This window comes from Alligator mississippiensis, chromosome 4 (assembly GCF_030867095.1).
Source record: "Alligator mississippiensis isolate rAllMis1 chromosome 4, rAllMis1, whole genome shotgun sequence".
Classification (NCBI taxonomy): domain Eukaryota; kingdom Metazoa; phylum Chordata; order Crocodylia; family Alligatoridae; genus Alligator; species Alligator mississippiensis.
The window spans coordinates 207,986,473-208,006,240 of record NC_081827.1 but is presented as its reverse complement, the minus strand read 5'-3'; the positions used below and the strand labels follow the sequence as shown (position 1 = coordinate 208,006,240).

Genomic DNA, 19,768 nt, shown 5'->3' with positions numbered 1-19,768 from the left:
AGGCTGGATAGCATCTGGCTGGGGTCATCTGACCCCAGCACACTTTCCTGCTTATGCTCCAAAAAGAAAAAATGCAGCACTCCATCAATGTTGTCTTTATTTCCCCATTACTCTTTCTGTGTGATGCAATAATCAATAGCTAAGGGCTTGATAATTAGGTAATCCCCAGTAGAAACAAAGTTAAACTACAGAAACCATTAAAGTGGTTTATTAATTTTTTTTAATGAGATGAATCAAACAAAGTTCTCCATTTCAAAAACATGCCTTTAAAAAAATGTTGAACCATCACTGTTTGACAGATTAAAGCAAAACAATGAGGAAAATGGTTTTAAAATGCACAAAGGAAACTGATGTGGTAAGACAAATTCCAGTCCTAAATTATGCATTTTATAGGATGTAGCTCCATTTATGATAGAATTTTTTTTTTGTCTGACTGTGTATGTGTGTAATACCAGACACATACACAAACACAGACACTGATAGTTTACAACAGTATTTCTCACACAGTTAAAGGATGCAATGTCTAACATGCTGATAAATTAAAATAAGTATGAAAGCTTCATACCTTATTTTGGGCTAACAATACACAGTATTTTTTCTTTTACTGTTATATTCAATAACATATCATCACTGATAACCTCTGAATTCTCTTTATTTCAGCTGATTTACAAGTGCTTTGTTAGAACCCATTCACATAATTTAAACATGTAAAGGAAATCCCCAGATTCCTTGAGAGAGGCAAATACCACTTTCTCACTTTACATTTTCCTGTCATTTTGGACATTGGAAGTTCCTTCTGTTAATCTGGTATAGACTGAAAGATGTTTTATGTAATCATGAAGTCTTAAAGCTAGTCTTTAATAAATACACAAAATATCTCAATATACTGAGGAATTCCTTAAGGGACAGCTAAAATCTATAGACTGAAATATGTCTTATTTTTAGCATGAATTATTGAACTGTCTGTATCTCAGTAATTAGCTTTTTGTCAGGCACCACTGGTTGCAGTTTTTAGAAATACTTTGTGAATACTGGCATTGGCTTTGTTGATAATTGGAGGCATGTTCATAAAACTGTACTGCACAGGAAGTAGGAAAGGTTAAGAAGGTCACCAGGCCAGAAAATGCAGCCACTCTACCGGTGACACAATGTAATGAATACCTGAGCTAAAATGAAATATACTCATCCTATTATTTGCCATTTGTTTTCTTCATGGGTACAAAGTCTATTAATCCCCCATTCAAATTTTATAACTAATCATCAGCAGTGGCCAAGATCCTGCAAGGTACTTTGGGTTAGATACATAAACACACTTAAGCACTTAAGTCCAACAGTTAGGTACCACTGAAATCAACCCTGTACACAGCTGCTGTTTAACCTGAAAGGCATGGATGTGTCTACTTTAGCGCACAAATCTGCCTAAGTTTTGGCACTGCTAAATTGCTTAGAGCCCAACTTTGCATCTAAGCCCTGACAGGATAGTTAAATGAGGTATTCTCCCCAGTCTGGATAAGCTATTTTAGAGCAAATCTATGGACTGGGTCTCACAGCTGGAAAATACTTTTCAACCAGGTGAATCATACTTTAGCTACTAGCCCAGGGGTTAGAGATTCACCTGGGCAGTGGGAGATGTTTTCCTGTTTCATGTTTCCTTTCTCTGTCTGATATAGAGTAGGACCTTGAACCCAGACGTTCCTATTTTGCTATTTGGTATTCTGGAAAGAGTCCTGTTCAGTCTCTTCTGTTGAACATATCCCCCTGCTTTTAATAATTAAATAGTAGGACCAGGGAGGGAGAAAAAAAAGATTGACTGTAGTGTGATGATTAGGGTACTTATGTGGTACAGTCAGGTTCAAATCTGTGCTCCAAATGACTGTCTAATTAGTTACACTCTGTAGAGCAACTTCAAGAAAGACTAGGTAAGGTTCATCCCAGAACACCCAATAAGCCAGTGATTGGGTAATTTTTGGGACGTGAGAGCTAGGTTCAAGATCCTGTTGCAAAGTAGGCAGAGTGGGGATTTGAAAACAGGTCTCCCACCTCCTATGTGAAGCTCTAGCTAGCAGGAGATATGAAAAGGATTTTTTCCCCCTTCCTCATGAGAGAGGGCTGACCTAGCTTGCATGCCTAACTACTGCAGAGGACTCATTGCTGAGAATCCTGAGTGGAGTTAAGTGCTTGAACTGCCTTTTGAGGAACTGGATTTAGGCCTTGTCCCTCTCCTGAGCATTTCTACTGGCAAAGTTTTATATAGTTTCCTCATCAGCCTGCTGGTTTCTGTGGATTCTGTTCTTAGGCACCTTGCTCCCCTCCTCTTCCCTCACTTACACAGGTATCCTGGGTACCCAAGTTACAGCTGAGGATTGCTGTAGTTGTTCAGACCTCTAAGGGGTAAGCATTGCAGTGCCTAAGTCCTTCTGCAGAGCTGGCCCTAAGCAACTCCTTGGAGGAGTGGCTGTGAGAAACAGCATGGTTTCATTTCGACTTCCATTTTGCCGTTTTGAAAGGACTGTTTCATTTCGCTGTTTCGAAGCACTGTTCCATTTCATTTTGTCGAAATTGTTTTGCTGTTTCAATGTTTCACCCATAGGCTATAATGGGGAATCATGAAACTGCCTATAACTTTGTCATTCTTGCCTGATTCAGATGAAAATTGCAGGGTTGGTAGCCCCTTCTGAGGGCATGGAGCCTGCCAAGTTTCAGGGAGATAGGTGCAGGGGTTTCTGGGAAACTGAACTTCAGAATGTTCAAAGCAAAACTTGTATCACTTCCTGGCAATGGCAGCCTGCTGTTATCCTGCATCATCTGAGGGCCCGTGCCCCCCTGGAAAAGCTGGGAGAAAGATCAGGGGGCTGGGGAATCCAACCGGGAAATGGGGAAATGTTTAGGAACCTGAACATCTTCCCAGCTCCCAGTTTGCTTCCCCCCAGCTCCCGGTTCGATTTTCCAGCCTTTTGTTTCATTTTGATTTTGCTGTTTCGAGCTCAAAACAGCTTCGAAATGAAACACCCGTTGAAATTTCGCACATCCCATGAAATACCCCAATGGACTTTATGAGATCTACATACTTAGTACCTTGTAATATTGGGCCACAAATATAGACAAATGTTAGTTATCACTTTAGGCAAAAATTCCATGGAAGGCATGGAATGGACGAATGACTGAAGATCCTCCTATTTACCAGACTAAATACTGAGCTGTGCATTGGGCATCTCCAGCAGAGTAGTTCTGCTGTCTGGTTAACAGTGTAGTCTGTCTACTACGGACCCTCTCATGTGAAAAATCCTGTCTTTCCCACTCGTGCAGCAGAACCAATCTGATTTCTGTGCCAGGTAATCTCTGCCTGTTCAAAGGGCAGAGTAATGAGCAGAGCAGAATTTGAGCTTAGACTGTGTTTTACAGTGAGTTCATTACAGTCTTTACTGGAATAGGTTTACAAAATGGCTCAAAGTTCTGGAAAAATACTTCATTCCCTCAAGAAAAGCTGCTTTTGCACCAAAACAATGAACAGTTGCCAAAATCTGTATAAATGAATCTGACAAACAGGGACGGTGTACCCGCTACCATCCTAATTGTGAGAAACAATATGACACATTATTTCTGTACAAAATGTTCCCTTGCTTCAAAAACACCGCCAGGATTTTGAGCCAAAAACATGAATACTTTAATGGTAAGAGATGTGTGTACGTGTGCTTCCCTAAGGAAACACGCTGAAGCCTTTTTAAATTGAAGTTTAAAAAAACAGCAGAGGCCAAATTCTATTTTCAGACACACCAGTACAATCTACTGGTTTCAGCAGAGGTTTTTTGTTTCCTGAGAAGAGAATTGCAGGAGGATCCAAGCATGCGCTCTTTTATTCCTTTTTTTGCAACGGAGGAACAGAATCGTAACATTAGTCAGCAGTTTCTGAATTTGACCCACAATAAGAAGGATACCACAAGACAGGAGAAATAGATGGAGGCAATTATAAGCAGCCGACTGATTGATGGTTGACATTGTTAGGGCCTCAACTGTATGTCAGGTTGCAGTAATGCTGAATTCCCATCACTGCCAGTGAGTGTTGCTAGGGGCAACAGTGCACTGAAGCCAATAAAAAGGAAAGGAAATAAGAGAACTCAACCTTGGAGGAGCTGTAGGGTATGTGTACTATAAATTATGTTATATTTAGCGATATGCAATATCAAAATTCAGGAAAGCTCTGTGAAGCTGCCAACAGTACTATGTCGATCATGATGTCTGCTTTTCCCATAAAGCATGCATTATATAAATAAGTTTTATACAAGCTTGCAGTAGACTATCCCAGCTCTATATTTATTGTGGAAGGAGAATGGTAATAGAAACAAGTTCAAACAGTGCTTGTATTCATAGATTTCTCCCCTTCCCCATTTCTCTTTGGTAGAAAAGACTACTATGATTCAGTAGCTTAGATTTTGCAGTGGTCCTGGAATCTCCCATGTATGCTGTCTACACAATTTAGTAGCAGCACAGAGCTTTTAAATAAGTTCTCATTTGTTTAATTATCAATTACACAGCACTGGTCAGCTTTCTAGAAAGTGCTTAGTATACACAAGCCATAAATGCCTGGATGGGAGACATTGTGTTGGGGACTGAGATCTTTTGCACATCAAGTCATATGGGCTAGATTCTGCCAGTCCAGAGCAATTGTACCAAAGTCAGTGTAGCTGTTCCGGTATATGCAGGTATAACTGAGCTCTGAATCTGGCTTTCATTTCTTATGTGAGTGCCTGTGGGCATTCCTATTTTCTAAATAACTTTCTTCAGGAACTTCAGGAACTAATGGCCAAAAGAGTGGGCCATTAGTATGTTTGTTTTTTTATTTCTTTTTTGAATGGAACAATTTTCTGTGTGTCAAGTCCTAAGTATTTTAATATGGGTCCTCAGGTATTCAGGTGCTCAGAATGGCGTGCACAGCCTCAAATCATAGGTTGCCAGCAATCTCTGCCATAATGGAGAGGTCACATAATATTAGTGAGAACTTGATGTTTGGCTTCTTGACCTATGATGTTTGATTAAAGTGTTACAAACAACTCTATCCCATATATGTGCATATGATTGTTGACTTGCTTTCAGTAACTGTAACAGGACGTTGACTTAAATTTTAAGCAAGCAGCAGCTGGCAAGAGAAAGAAGAGGCAGTCAATGTTCAGCATGATGGTACACATTTCTCCACCATTTCTGTTGGGTAACAGTCAAAATATTAATTTCATTTGGAAATTATATCAGAAAGGCATATCCACGGTGCACTCTGCAACACAGCTTCTGTAGCACAAGGCAACAGATTTCCTTTTTATCCTGTTTTTGTTAACGTCCATTAGTACTTTACTTAGGCGACAGTGCAAAGTAACATTAATATTTTAAAGGAGTGTTTCTAAAAATATATCATGCAGTAGTTTTGCCTTTGCACAAATTCCTACTTGCTGGGTAATTTACAGAATTGTTATTCTTAATTTCTTAGGAGAGCTGGGACAGTTGATATTTTTCAAGATAATAAAGTTTGTTTTTAAAGGTAGCAAAGAGAGGCAATTCTAAAGGTCCTGATCAATCAACAAGGAACTTTGTTGTAAAAAAATACTTCTGTAGAATATAAAGCAGGCTTTTCAGAACATTCAAGCATAAAAGAGGAGGAAAGAGTAAGAGAGAAACATCACAATTGCAGGCATTATTGGTTCATAATGAACACCAGAGAGATGCAAAACAACAAGGTAATTACACACTATTCTCTTCTCCTCCAGCTCCTTGCATATGAATTGACCAATGCGCATTCCCTTTCTGTTCTGTATTATTAATTTTATGAAGCTGTAAGTTCTTGTATCTCAGTCCATAGTCAGCTTTGTGTGATTTTTACAGCCGCAGCTGAAAGGTAGTGGAGCTGAATGAATGCTTCTTGTACTATAGCTTCCCTGTGACTTGATATCAACATAACCCTAATCAACATAGGCCTTCTTTCCGGGCCCACTGAATGTCCAGGCAAAAGCAACCACTGTCATCGAGATAACATCCAGTCAATTAAGTATGTCTGTGAAAGTTTTAAGTTTTTTTTCCAATTGATGGAACTAAGCTAAAGAAAGCCTTTCAGACAGCTCTCAGCACCACAATGGCTGGCATTTGCAGGCTTAATTAAAGTCTTCAAGAGACACAGTAAAGCTGGAAGAGGAGGCTGCTGCTTGAGAGAGAGGTCTTTTTTGGTGCAGCTCCTCCCATTTACTTCTGTTTGTTGCCACTGAATCCAGCATGGGCTTCAGCTTCATGTTCAGCTTTACTAGAGACTGGGGGAAGATACAAAACAGAAAGAGAAAAACAAACAAATACTGTATGTCTTATCATTTGACTCAAAGTATAGAAAGCCATAGGCTAGAAGCCTTCTGGCTGTATTGTGAGCCTTAACTGTTCAAAAATCTGGACTTGAGGCCCCAAATTCATGTAATTAGCTTAAAAAACATTACATTTTAAAATGTCTATTCTGGGTTCTGCTTGTTTGATGTTCTTGAGTGTTTAGGTTATGTACAGGTCTCATTTTCATATTTTTTACCACTATCACAAGGACTAGAAAAGGAGGGCATATATATCTAACTGTGTGAGATAGTTTCTGCTCCTCAAACATGCCATGCTGCTCTGCACATGTTGTCTTCTGTACTGAAAGGAGTGTAGCCATCTGACTACACTACTTTGGGTAGGTTAATTAGCACTGTTGGGTGACAACATCAGCCACTGTGCTCCTATATAAACTGCCCCACCTATAGTGTCATTACATTTCTTCCACTTTAGGGATAGGGATAGATATTCAAAAAGTCCAAGCCTGAATTGATTAAATTTTTGCAGGTTAGTCTAACCTGGTTAGGCTAAATCAGTTTTCGAACCAGACAGACATCCCAGAAATGCAGGCACATGCCTGCAGTGGCTCAGGCTATAAGTCAGGGGTGCTAGAGCAGCCTTCCTGTCCCTTGCACATAGCTGAGCTGAGGGGGGCGTGGCCAGGCCCTGGCGGCTCTGATTAGGGAGGGGTTTCCCCACCAGGAACCCAGCAGACAGTTACTAACACAGTGTTTATTATCCTTAACTTGGTATTTATCAGCTCATTAAGAAAACAACAGAGGGACATGTTGATTCTGCCTTTGTCCTATGTGCCACGGCTGGGAGGTAGCCAGTATGTGGTCTGCTAGCTAATGCTGAGGGATAGGGAAATGCCGGCTTACAGAGAGTGGGGAGGGGAGGAGCAGAAGCCAGGCAGACGCCTGCAGAGACTGCCGAGCTCTGGCTAAGGAGCAGAGGCGAAGGGCCATCCCTGCTGTGGAGCAGAGAGCCTGCCCAGCCCAGTGAGCATGCTGAGATGTTGGGGGAGTCTGATTTAATTTAAGCCAGCAAGGGGTCTGGGACAGACATTGCATAAACTGGTTTGAGCCAAATCAGTTAAGTCTGATACTACACTCAAACAGGTACATCTCAAACCGGTTTCAGCCATTCTCAAACTGGTTTATGTGCCTGAATCTGTTCTGTTACAGATTTAAACCAGTTTCTGATCACTTAAACCGGTTTATGTGTAATGTCTGTCCCTAGCCCACAAGACAACCCATAATAAGACAATGTGTGTGTTTTAGGATACTGTGGTGTCTTAACAGTGCAGCATAGAATTTCACCCTAACATTTTTTGTTTAAAATTAGAGATGAGAGTCTGACATGATCCATTCTCTCTACATTTTGGGTTTTAAATAAAACACTAAAAATCACAGGGATCTCAGTAAAACCATGCAAGTCGGCAACAATGGTGGCCCCCTGGGTATTTTTGAAGTTTTGTGCAGAGTACTTGGAGAGCTCATTCAAAGATGTCTGTTTCACAGGTGGAGCGTGCTTCTTGGGTAGAAGCAGTTTTTACATTGGTGAGGTGGAAGTCACAAGATGTACAAGGTTTGAGTTCAGGACTGTAACATGTCCTGTTCTGTTCCCCATCAAGACAGGGAGCTTCAGTTTCAGTTTAAGGCTAAGTAAAGAGGTTCAAAAAGCTTGAGGCAGAATTGGTTCAATCTTCACACGTTTTTCTAAGTTGCATAGCTTGAACTGATAACCAACTGAACTGACATTTACTGTTGGGTGACCAAGGTAGGTGGAAGCCTGCACTGACCCAGGCCAAGAGCCTGGGGGTGCTCATGCGCATGATCCCTCATGGCCAGCTGCCTAAGGCTGCTAAACCCCACCTAGTGGCACCCCAGGCCTGATTGGCTGCTGGACACATGCCACTCTCCTCCCCTCAGCTGTCAGCCCCAGGGAGGGGAGAGCCAGCAGAAAATCTGGCCCTTGCCCCCAAAGAGGGGGATGGGGAGGGGAATGCACCACCCAGCCCTGGCCCCCCATCTGGGGTCTACTTGGTGCAGGAAAGGCTGCCACCTGGGGGCTTTTCACCTCCCTGCAGCCTGGCTAGCAGGGCTCCCTGGGAAGAGGGCAGGGGTGAGCCAATCTTAACCTGTTTCACCAGGCTGCAGGGTAACAAAAAGCCCCCAGTGGGGGCTTTCACTACCTGGTGCTGGGGAGACACTGGCTAGGGGGGCTGGTGCTGGACTGGTGTGTTCCTCTCCCTGCCCCCGCCTCTCACGGGAGGGAGAGGGGGGGTTATACCAGCCTGGTGAGCCAGGCTGCAGGGGAGTGAAAAGCCCTCAGTGGGCCTTCACCCCCATCAGGCAGCCCAGCTGGAGGGGGCCAGTGTCTGGGTGGACTGTTGCATTCACTCCTCTACTCTGCCTCTCAAAGGTGAGGGCTGAAAAGGGGCAGAGCTAAGCTGATCGCAGCCTGGCAAGCTGGGCTTCAGGGGAGTGAAAGGCCCCCAGTGGGAGCTTCTCCCCACTCACCCACACCAGGTAGACCCTGGCTGGGGGGTCTGGGGCCAGGCCAGTGCATTCCCCTTCTACTATACCACCTGTCTTGGATATGGGGGGAAGGGAGGGGGTGGAGCTGAGCCAATGCCAGCCCAGCAAGCTTGGCTGCAGGGGAGTGAAAAGCCCCCAGTGCGGGGCTTCCTCCTGTGCTGGGCAGACCCCACCTGGGAAGGCCAGGCCACTGCAGTTGACCTCCATCCTGTTCCACCCCACATCACAGGCTCGGGGGTGGGGCTGAGCTGATGCCAGCCCTGCTTACATGACTGCTGCAGTGATGAAAAGCACCCCCTGCTGGGGCTTTCCTTTCCCTTGTCCTGTACAGACAGGGGGATAGGCAGGTCTGGGGGTCTGTTCCCTTGCCCCCCACCCGGTCCTACTGGGCTGACAGGTGTTGGCAGGGAGTAGAGGCTTTAGCTCTGTGATAGCTGGGGGAGGGGTCAGCTCTGCTCTGCTGGAACAGTTAGCACAGCCCAGGACTGCAAAGCATTCTGGGATACTGGGAGACTGTGAGTTAACTTGAATTGGAAAGGGATCTAGGATAAAAGTTCCATAAACCAGTATGACTTAATTCAGTCTGATACTATATCCAACCAGGTTTATCTTCACCTGGTTTGGGCCATTTTGAAAGCAGCTTATGTGCACTGAACTTCTGTTCTGTTACAGGCTTAAACCAGTTTCAGATCACTTAAACCGGTTTACGTGTAACCCATGTTCCTAGCCTAAATGACTAAGCAAAATGTGACTGTAACTTGCTGTTGCCATCTGCATATACCAGCAAAAGCTGGTGCTTTATTTTTATTGCTTCTCAGTTGAGTTTGGCCATTAATACTGTACTTATATAATTTATGGGAGCTTAAAACGTGCAAAACAACCCTGAATGAAGAATAGAAATTGTTTCATTTTCTAGTCTCACTGAATCCACTAGCTTCTTATAGGGCTTGAACCAGATAGCTGAAGTCACCTACAATCTCCTTGTTGATTTCTGTGAATTTGATCAGAATAATTTTTTTTATTTTAGAACTATGTATATGGTTGAAGTCACCATTTTCTTCTTGTCTATGATGCAGCACGTGTAGTATGAAACTTTATAACCGCAGCAAGCATATATCAAGAAAATGACATGCTTGCTAACCTTGAAACAAGTGCATGGAGCCCTGAGTTGGTCAGACTATGTGCTAGATTTCAATTACTGAGAGAATCCTTCATATTTCTCTTTCTGCAGCCTTTTTTGTTCATGATTAGGGGACTCTATTAGTTGGTCAGCTATGGAACATCGAGTGCATGTTTTTGGTTTGAAGAAGGGAGAACAAAGCAGCAAACACAACAGACAATGGGAAATAATTTGTATACCTTCAGGAAGATGTAAGGAAGTGGGGAAGTGTAAATTGTTTGCAGGTGAATCTCTTGATGATTTGGTTTAACTAGCAAGGTTAACAGCAGTCGGCTTTAATAGCCCCAGGAGCCCAGAGGACTCTAAAGAATAGTATTTTTATGACTAGTCTGCAAACGATGGGATTTTGGTAGCTACTGAAGTAAGTCTTGGTAGATTTTAATTGAGTTATTATATGATAATTAAGGGTTAATGGCCTGATTTTAAGATGTGCTGAAAACCTGCAACTTCAGTTAACTTTAATAAGAAATGCAAAAGCTCAGCAGTTTTCAAAATGGGGCCATAAGTAGCTAATTGATTTGTGTGGAGTGGATCTGCTGCAAAATGCTTCCAACTTGGCATTAAAATGGAAGAAAGCAAGGTTTAGGCACCGTTGTCTTGTAGTCTAGTGGATGGATTAGAGATGGAGCTTAAGGTCTTTTGGTTAGTGTCAGGTACACTGTTATTGAGCAGAGGCATTTCATTCCTTTGTAATACCATGTTAGGACTTAACAGCTTGTTCAACTGTACAACATTCTTACTGGCAACTTCCTCATCATAAACCTTCCTGTATTTTTAGCTTTTTTATTTCAGAGTGTTACATGTGTCTGCAACCCTGCGTGATCCAGCCCACTCTAAATGCCTGCAATAGAAAACTGCTCAGGGTGAGGAGACAATTCCTCCGTCCCCCTCCTAATTCAGATACAGCCAAGGAGACATCCAAGCTCAAATAGCAGCAAAGCAGTAATCCTGTCATAGCAATGGCAATGTCTGGACAGATTTTTTGTCAAGAGATGGGGTTAGAGCTATCAGTTATAGCTTCCATTTCCAATATATTTAAGTAAAAGGCCACAAATATTTTAAGAAAATACTTTGCAAAAAATAAGTAAGTAAATAAATAAATCAATCACCATTTTTCAGTAGCTCTAAGCAGGACTGATCTTACCAACCCCAGGACCTGGAAGCACATATTGTTCATGTTGTAGATGAGTATACTGACAATATCTTCCTACTGTAACTTAAAGAAGGTATAGGATAAGGGCACACCTGATCATATCTCCCAGTGGTTCTTCAGTTCCAGGCAGTTCTCCTGCTTTGGTACTTCAGCAGCCACCCATTCAGATGGTATGGCACGACTGTGATCATTAGTATTTTCACCTGCATTTCCAAGAAACTGAGTGACAGCTCTGGAAACAGTCTGCTCTTGTGCTATTCCTCTTGCTCCAGGCAGACTAACCTTTCTAAGATAAGACATCTATAATGCCTGCTTCCACCCGTGTCCAGTATGAGTAATAAAGGGGTCCTAGAACTGAGAGAAGTCTATTTTGTGCTTTCTGTAGCATGATCCATTCCCACATGCATCTCAGTATCATTAGCTGTTGCCTACTATACGCGATGCAGGGCTGGTGTTTATAGATTCATAGATGTTATGGGTTGGAAGGGACCTCACAAGATCATTGAGTCCAGCCCCTGGCACTTGGGCAGGAAAGACTGCTGGGGTCAGATGACCCCAGCAAGGTGCACATCAAGACTTTTTTAAAGATTTCCAGGGTAGGTGATTGTACCACCTCTGGGGGAAGTCTGTTCCAGACTCTAGGCACTTGAATTGTAAAGAAGTTTCTCCTTATGTCCAATCTGAAGCAGTCTTCAGGCAGTTTGTGGCCATTGGTTCTTGTCTTCCCCTGGAATGCCTTGGTGAATAGATGTTCCCCCAGGCAGTAATGTACACCACTTATAGACTTATAGGCTGCAACCAAGTCCCCTCTAAGTCTTCTCTTCTCCAGGCTGAACAGTCCCATGTCTTTCAGCCTCTCCTCATATCACCTGCTCTCCGGACGTCTAATCACATGTGTGGCCCTCCTTTGGACCCTCTCAAGCTTTTCCACATCCTTCCTGAAGTGTGCCACCCAGAACTGGACGCACTGCTCCAGCTACAAGCTCATTAAGACTGAGCAGAATGGGAGGATGACTTTCTTAGCCTTACTCGAGATGCATCGGTAGATGCGTGCCAGTGTTTTGTTCGCTCTGTCAGCTATGGAATTGCACTGGTGGCTCATATTCATTCTGTGGTCTATCATGACCCCCAGATTTCTTTCAGTCGCAGTGCTGGCAAGTGTAGCACTGCTAGGCCCATAAGTGTATTGCAGATTATTTTTCCCCAGATGGAGCACTTTGCATTTCTTTATGTTAAACATCATCAGGTTTTGATCCGCCCACCTTATGAGCCTGTCCAAGTCAGCCTGTATCCTCAGTCTGTTCTCAAGTATGACCACACTCTCTCAGAATTTGGTGTCGTCCACAAACTTTGCCAGAATGTCGAATCCAAATAAGTGATGAACATGTTGAAAAGCACTGGTCCAAGTACTGAACCCTGAGAGATGCCACTGGTCACCTTCCGCCATGTTGACTCAGTTCCGTCTATTCATATTCCTTGGATCTTACCTCAGAGCCAGTTACCTAGCCACAAGACCATAAAGTAGTTGAGGTCGTATTTTCCCAATTTTACCATGAGGACATCATGGGAGACTAAGTCAAAAACCTTTTTGAAATCCAAGTATATGACATTAGCCTCATTTCCCTTATGCAGATGGCAAGTTACCTAATTGTACAAGGAAATGAGGTTAGTCGGGCATGATCTGCCTGCAGCAAAGCCATTTGGCTGTCCTTTGAAATACTGCCTTCAGTTAGCCTATCAATAATGGATTCTTTGATAATTTTTTCCAGAATTTTCCCAGGGATTGAGGTCAAACTGATTTCCCTGTAATTCCCTGGGTCCTCCTTTCCTTGAAAATAGGCACCACATTAGCTCTCTTCCAGTCTTCTGGGACTTCTCCTGAGTGCCACGAGTCCTCAAATAGCTTTGCCATAGGTTGCGCAATGATGTCGGCCAGTTGTTTCAGCACTCTTGGGTGTAGTTCATCTGGTCTTGCTGACTTGTAGATATCCAGCCTCTCTAGACATTCCCCACAAGATCTTCGCCAACTCCAGGAGGATGATCACCTCCACCTTGATCATCTTGTATCCTGTCAAGCAGGCTAACACCCTTGGACTGGTGGAATACTGACGCAAAGTATTCATTTAGGAGTACGGTTTGCTCTTGAGTGTCAGTTATCAGCTGTCCTTTTTCGTTCAGCAGGGGCCTTATGTTTCCCTTATTTTTTCTCCGACTTCCTGTGTATCTAAAGAACTCTTTATGGTCCTTGATTCTGGTTGCCAATTTGAATTCAGTTTCTGCCTTTGTTTTTCTAATCTGCTCCCTACAGGTGTGGGCTATTGCTGTGTTACTCCTCCATGGTAGTAGTTCCTGACTTCCATTCCTTATAAGCTTCTCTTTTCAATATCAGGAGGTCCATGACTTCCCTGTTGAGCCAAGGGGGTCTCCCAGCCCTTTTGCTGCCTTTCTTTTGAAAAGGAATGAACTTCCTTTGTACTCCAAGGGTCACATCCTTGAGGAACAACCACTCTTCTTGGACTCCCTCCCCTATCGGACTATGGTCCTGAAGGGCCTCGCCAACCAATCTCCAACCAATCAACTCCAGTTACACAAATTGATGAATGAGGAGTTGTTGGTATTGCATGTGGCCAAGACATTTTGCTACCATTTTGCTGTGTAGTAACTCTGGATACATAAGCATATGCTAAGCTGGATCTAAAGGACTGAGTCCTTCTGGCTTATATATGGTCCATTAGAAGCTTTGCCACTGACCAGTATTTGGTTTTATGATACATCTCCCCTCTGTATATATTTCCCGTGAAATAAGTGTTGTAGTACTTACCCAGATACACAGGCAGCTTTTGCAGCCTGTGCTAGGCTCCATGCTACCGCAGCTAGACTGCTTCTGGTACCCTGAGCTTGTCAAGTGACTGCAGTATAAACATTCCCTAGTGCGCTTACAATGGACCTGGGCATCAGAGCTATTTTTGTATTTCAAGTTAATCAGCATATCTTATGAGCTGTAAACACCTTTTAATTCCCAACACTGATATATAGGGTCTTGTAAATTTGTATTTAAGCATATTTTAAAGTGTCTGGTAACTTGTGTGTTTACCAATTAAATAATAAGGATGAGGATACTTAATGTTCTCTTTAAGCTTACCTAAAGAACATTAACGTGGCCTAAAGTAAATTAAAAGGGGTATTTCAGGAAGAATAAAACAGGTCTTTGATTTTTAGTTTTACTATAGCACAGACAATTGATTTTGTTGAGTAGTGGTAAATTATGTAGTGCAATTTTAAGAAACTTTAGCTTGTTACACATTAGTCAAGCTACCTTTTAGGTTAGAAACATTCTACAGTGCAGACTTCGCACATGAAATATAGAATGTTTGAATGAAGACATTCATTTGATGTTTTAAATCATTACTACTATTCAGTGTACCCTAGATTTGGGACTGCTTTATTCCTTTATCTAGTCTTTCAATTAAACCTACTTCTAAACTTCCTATGGAAATTGGCTTTTACTTCATTTTTGTCCAGCTACCACAGCATTTCACTATGACTTTTTTGATACAAAATACACATATTGGATTTTTTCAGCCTGAGATGTAATTAAAAACTCATTTGATTACTGTATTTCTGGCTCTCTCTTACTTATTAAGTTCCTCTAATCAATTTTCTTTTATGAAGCTTCTGGGAAATTATCTCAAAAGCAACACAATTCTCTCCCCCACTGGCAGGTTTCTGAAAATGTACTGAATTGCATTCAGAGCACCTGTCCATATTCTGAATTAATCCACCAGTTTATTTCGAAAGCTATTTATTTGGCTCTGGTCCAGGCAGACTGTATCTTTGGCTGTTTCCTGTACTACGTACTTCATGTTTTATTGCATGAAAATCCCTTAATGCCCTGTTCTTTCATACAACCTGTCTTTTTCCATTTACTCCTAAGTGGAACTACCATACTGCTGAGCCATTTCATCTGGTACCCAGACTTGCAAAGCCAAATTCTTATTTACTTCAGAGAGCAGAGGACAGGTCCCCAACAGCTGTTTGATCCTGAATGGTTCAGAAAAATGAAAAAAATCCCAGTAATACACCTGTTAGTGTGCACTTCTTCATATTATAAGAATGTATTTTCTCTAACCCTAGCAGGTAACCATCTTATTTTCTGAAGCCTGAGCACAATCCTGGATTGACAAAGGTCTTCCACCTCTCCCTTCTGGATACTTTTGATTCTGAAACTGTTAGCAGTCCTACAAGTGCCATCTGGTCACATGAACAACAGATGCAGAATCATGTACTGAGACTGGAACCCTCATTTTACCATAACTACTCTAAGGGTGTGTCTGTATGTGTGCGTATTTAATGTACATTAGCGCAATTTAAGGCGTGTTAAAGGTGTGTGTTGCCAGACTGGTGGGGTGGGGTGTTAACGCCACACAGGTACACAGAGAGATGGAATCCTATATTGCTCACCCCAGTTAGCTAAGTAAGATTATATAGCTAGTTTGAGGAAAGAACTTACTTAAAAGAACAATGTATTCATAAACAGCCTTCCCAGGAGAAAGGGGAATCTGTCTCCTGAAAAGAAGGCCCAAGTAAAGGCTTGGAGGTAGTGGTAGCAGAAGGAAAAGGCGGGGGAGGGAATGGCTATGGGAAATGATACTCTCATACCCAACAAGGCGGAGAGCTATCCAGCAGAATTTATGGTTTAAACCTCTATTTGGAAGAGTGGTTGTCAAGTGGTCTAGTTAGTAGAAGGGAGAGTAACAGGAAAAGGCTATCTGAGTTTGTACCTTTTTCTTTAATGCTGATGAAAGACATGCATTAGAACTTGAGGGATATTATTGCTTTAGAAAAGGAAAGGATCAAGGCTCCTCTTGATACAGATTAGGGAAAAACACCATAGCGGGCGAGGGGGTGGCAGTACCATGTCTGTTGTGCAGCCAACAGGATACATCTAATCAACAGAAAAGTCTGGGAGCCATGTACTGCCTGAAAGCATGGGATGTAATGTGTTGCTATGACACACAAATAAGAGGGCTGAATTAAGGCTGTGAAAGACTACGTGAAGACTGCACGTGGGGCTGCAGAGAACATACAACTTGGCATGTCTGAATCACATACTTAGTGTCCCTAATGTACTCTTTTGCTTTGCCTACATTAACAGGTGTACATAATCTAGTAGTCTGCCTCTTGATTCTGTACTCAGAAGTAGGGGACTTCTCAGGCTGGTTGACACTGATAGCTTCTGTAGCCTTGAAGCAAGTCCATTAACCTCTTTGTTCTATTTCCTTATCTGCAACAGACAAACAGAATAATTGTCTAATTTACCAAGGTAATTCAGGGTGAGCTCTGCTGTGATAAGTAATGGCGTCATCATAAACCACAGATCCTGATGGCTATTTCAGTCAGACTGACTACAGAGGAAGATGCTATACAATGGGGTAGGCAACGTTTTTTGGCTGGAGTACCAGAAAACCCCACAATACCTACCTTGGAAGGTGCTGGAGTGCTGACATGCTAGAAAAACAAAATGAGGGCAGGGGGTACATGGCAGGATGCCCTGCTTGTGTCCCTTGCCCCCCAGCCCTGTTGCCTGTGCCCCCCAGCTCTGCTCATGACCCTTGCCTCCCACCCAAAGCCCTATCTGCTGCATCTCTGTCCTGGCCTTAGGGAGGCAGCACATACTGGCAGTGCTCCCCGCTGCGCTGCCCTTGCCACTTCTGCAAAGCAGTGTTGGAACCCAGTGCTGCAGGACACAGCGGGGGGTGCAGAAAGCTGCCTGCTCCCCGCTGCCCTGCCACACTTCCCCTGCTGGTGGGGGCAGCAGCGAGGGGCACAACTCTGTGCTGCTGCCCCCGCTGCTCCCGTACACACAGGGGAAGTCTGGCAGGGGAGCTGGGAGTAGGCAGCTTTTTGCGCCCCCAGCTGTGCCCTGCTGCACCGGGTACCAACGCTGCTTTGCAGAAGTGGCGAGGGCAGCACAGTGGGGAGCATTGTTGGTACGTGCTGCCTCCCTGGGGCTGGGGCTGGGAGGCGGCTGGGGCCAGGGCCAGGACGGAGAGCTGCAGATGTTTGCAGCTGCCCCAGGTTCGGGGTAGCTGCTGATAGCCACAGAGCCCAGGCTGCTTGCAGCAGGGCTTCCATGGGAGCAGCCCGGGCTCTGTGGCTATCAGTAGCTACCCAGAGCTGGGGTGGCTGCAGCCAGGAGGCTACAAACAGCTGCTAGCCTCCCACCTTGGCCCTGGCCCCAGCTGTCTCCCGGCCTCAGGCTCCAGGAAGGCATCAGGTGCTGGCACTGCACCCATTGGGGCTGGAGCCAGGAGGCAGCTGTTTGTAGCCTCCCAGCTGCAGCCAGCCCCGGCTCTGGGTAGCTGCTGATAGCTACAGAGCCCAGGCTGCTCCCAGCAGGGCTTGCAGCATCTCAGCTGCCTACTGGGAGCAGCTCGGGCTCCCAGCTGGCAGCAGCTACCCAGAGCTGCGGCCGGTTGCAGCTGGGAGGCTGCAAACAGCTGCCGCCTCCCTGGCCCCAACGTGTGCCAAGGAAAATGGCTTCATGTGCCATGCTTGGCATGCGTGCCAGGGGTTGCCAACCCCTGCTATACAACATGAGCCAAGGTATCAAAATCTTGCAGTCTGTATGTAAAATCAGTGTTTTATGAGGACCCTTGCTGTTGTTCCTGGTGATCCAGCCAGGTGTGTTTAAGGAGAAGCATCTTTGGAATAGAGCCAAGATAGGATGCAAAGCATTCTATCCTTAGTCTCTCTTACTGCAAAAATTCAGGGCATATGTGTGCTCCTTAAGAAAGCATGGCACCTGAAAAGAAGAGCAAAAGACCAGGGAAGGTTATGGTTCTTGCATTGAACAGCTAATTATTAGCTCTGTCAGATCACAGGCAAGCTTCAGAGTTGGGATGTCTGAGAACACACAGCTACCAGCACTGAGGCACTTAAAAATTAGGAGAACTCTTACCTTATGGCCTCCCAGCACTGATAAAGCTTGGGATAGGTATGTCTTAGTGTATGCCTGTCCTGCGGTAGATATACACCACAAGCAATTTAACTATAGTCACAGGGAGCTCAACATAGGTTAATTCAGTGGTAGGCAACCCCCAGCATGGGTACCAGTGGGGCATGCAAAGGCATTTTGCTTGGCATGTGCACCTTGGGGTGGATGGTGGGGAAGGGGTTGGGGCTGTGCTGCCACAACAAGGATCAGGCCCCTTGTGGTTCCCCCACTGTCCACCCCTGGCATGCTAACATCTTACAAATCAAGATGTTGGGCATTCTGCCCAAAAATGTTGCCAAGCCCTGGGCTAATTTATACCTGCTGAGACAGTCAGCAAGGTAGACTGTCCCACACTGAGTTCTGTGCTGCTTCTGGTAAGCCTGCTAGGTCAGATTCTCTCCTTTACACTCTTGCAGAGTAACAGAGATTCAGGCAGTCCAAACTGCTGCTCAGTTAAAATCAGCATCTCTGTGTCCTTTAGTACCAGTGCCAAATCTGTTCAAGTGTAAGCAAGGCACCTCTTGAATGACAAATACTCTTTTCTGCAGAACCTCAGATCTGCCTTGGAGGCTCCCATTCAAGTATTGACCAGTTCTGACCTTGTCTAATTTATGAGCATTGACAAGATTACAGCTCACGGAAGCCTGGCTCTAGTTCTGATATTTGTAAAGTGAGTCTATGGAATAAGACGATATAAATTCAGTTTTATTACTGAGCACATATCAGAATGTTATAGGTCACACTGTTCACTCTACTTTGGAACCCAATGGCTTCTAATTAATCATTTTTATTATGTAGACAGTTTTTGATTTCCAAGGGAAGACTAGTGACCAGGAAGCCGGAGGGATAAATTCAGATAAATTCTCCTGGTGTAAGTGCCACTGATGCCAATGGCTTCACAACTCAGCTGAACCTGAACTATATAACTCCAAAGGGGAAGTATTAATTTCGAACTCTTTTTAACTTTTATCATTCAGGTAAAATGGGAGCTATATCTTAGCCACTCAAAGCTTTGGTCTTATACAACAACTGCCTGACAGAAGACATCTTGAAAAGCTAAAATAATCTCTATCTACGTGGGCTAGAACTGGAAATTAAAACTGTTTCTGGAAGAACCTGCCTATGGCAGCCTAACTATAGGGATAATAAAGGGAATAGCTTCCAGGTGCTATTTATATGAATCATGTCTTTGTTTTAGGAATACAAAATGTTTCAGCTGCTACACTCCAGAACTTGTGTGTACCATGGGAGGAGTATGTATTGGTGGAAAATGGCTGTAATTTTCTTACTGTTAACTGGGTGCTTTTCTTGTCCATTGTGGGCCAAAATCTTTGCTGGGGAGGGATATGGCAAGGGCTTCTAGAGGTGTAGCACATCAGCGCGCTCATTCTGGACTTCAGCCAGTGGAATTCTTTTGGAGCTCACCAATCTAAGTTGGCAGAAAACTTTGGCAGCTTTCTTCACTGTCAAAAGAGGGCCATGAAGAATATATTGCCAGACCTGAGTAGGGATTCCTCCCCACCCAGGGAAGTTATAGCAAATCCTAATGCAGCAGACAGAAG

The 19,768-nt window shown here is 43.9% G+C and overlaps 1 protein-coding gene across 1 annotated transcript in view; it reads right to left on the bottom strand.

The window, feature by feature from the left end:
• Positions 1 to 203: 203 nt before the first annotated feature.
• PDE11A (phosphodiesterase 11A) overlaps positions 204 to 19,768 on the bottom strand; it is a 260,304-nt gene continuing 240,739 nt past the window's right edge. Inside the window, exon 20 of the mRNA XM_059727249.1 lies at positions 204 to 6,287. Coding sequence (XP_059583232.1) covers positions 6,135 to 6,287 — 153 coding nt within the window. The 3' untranslated portion in view covers positions 204 to 6,134. The remainder of the gene's footprint in view (positions 6,288 to 19,768) is intronic.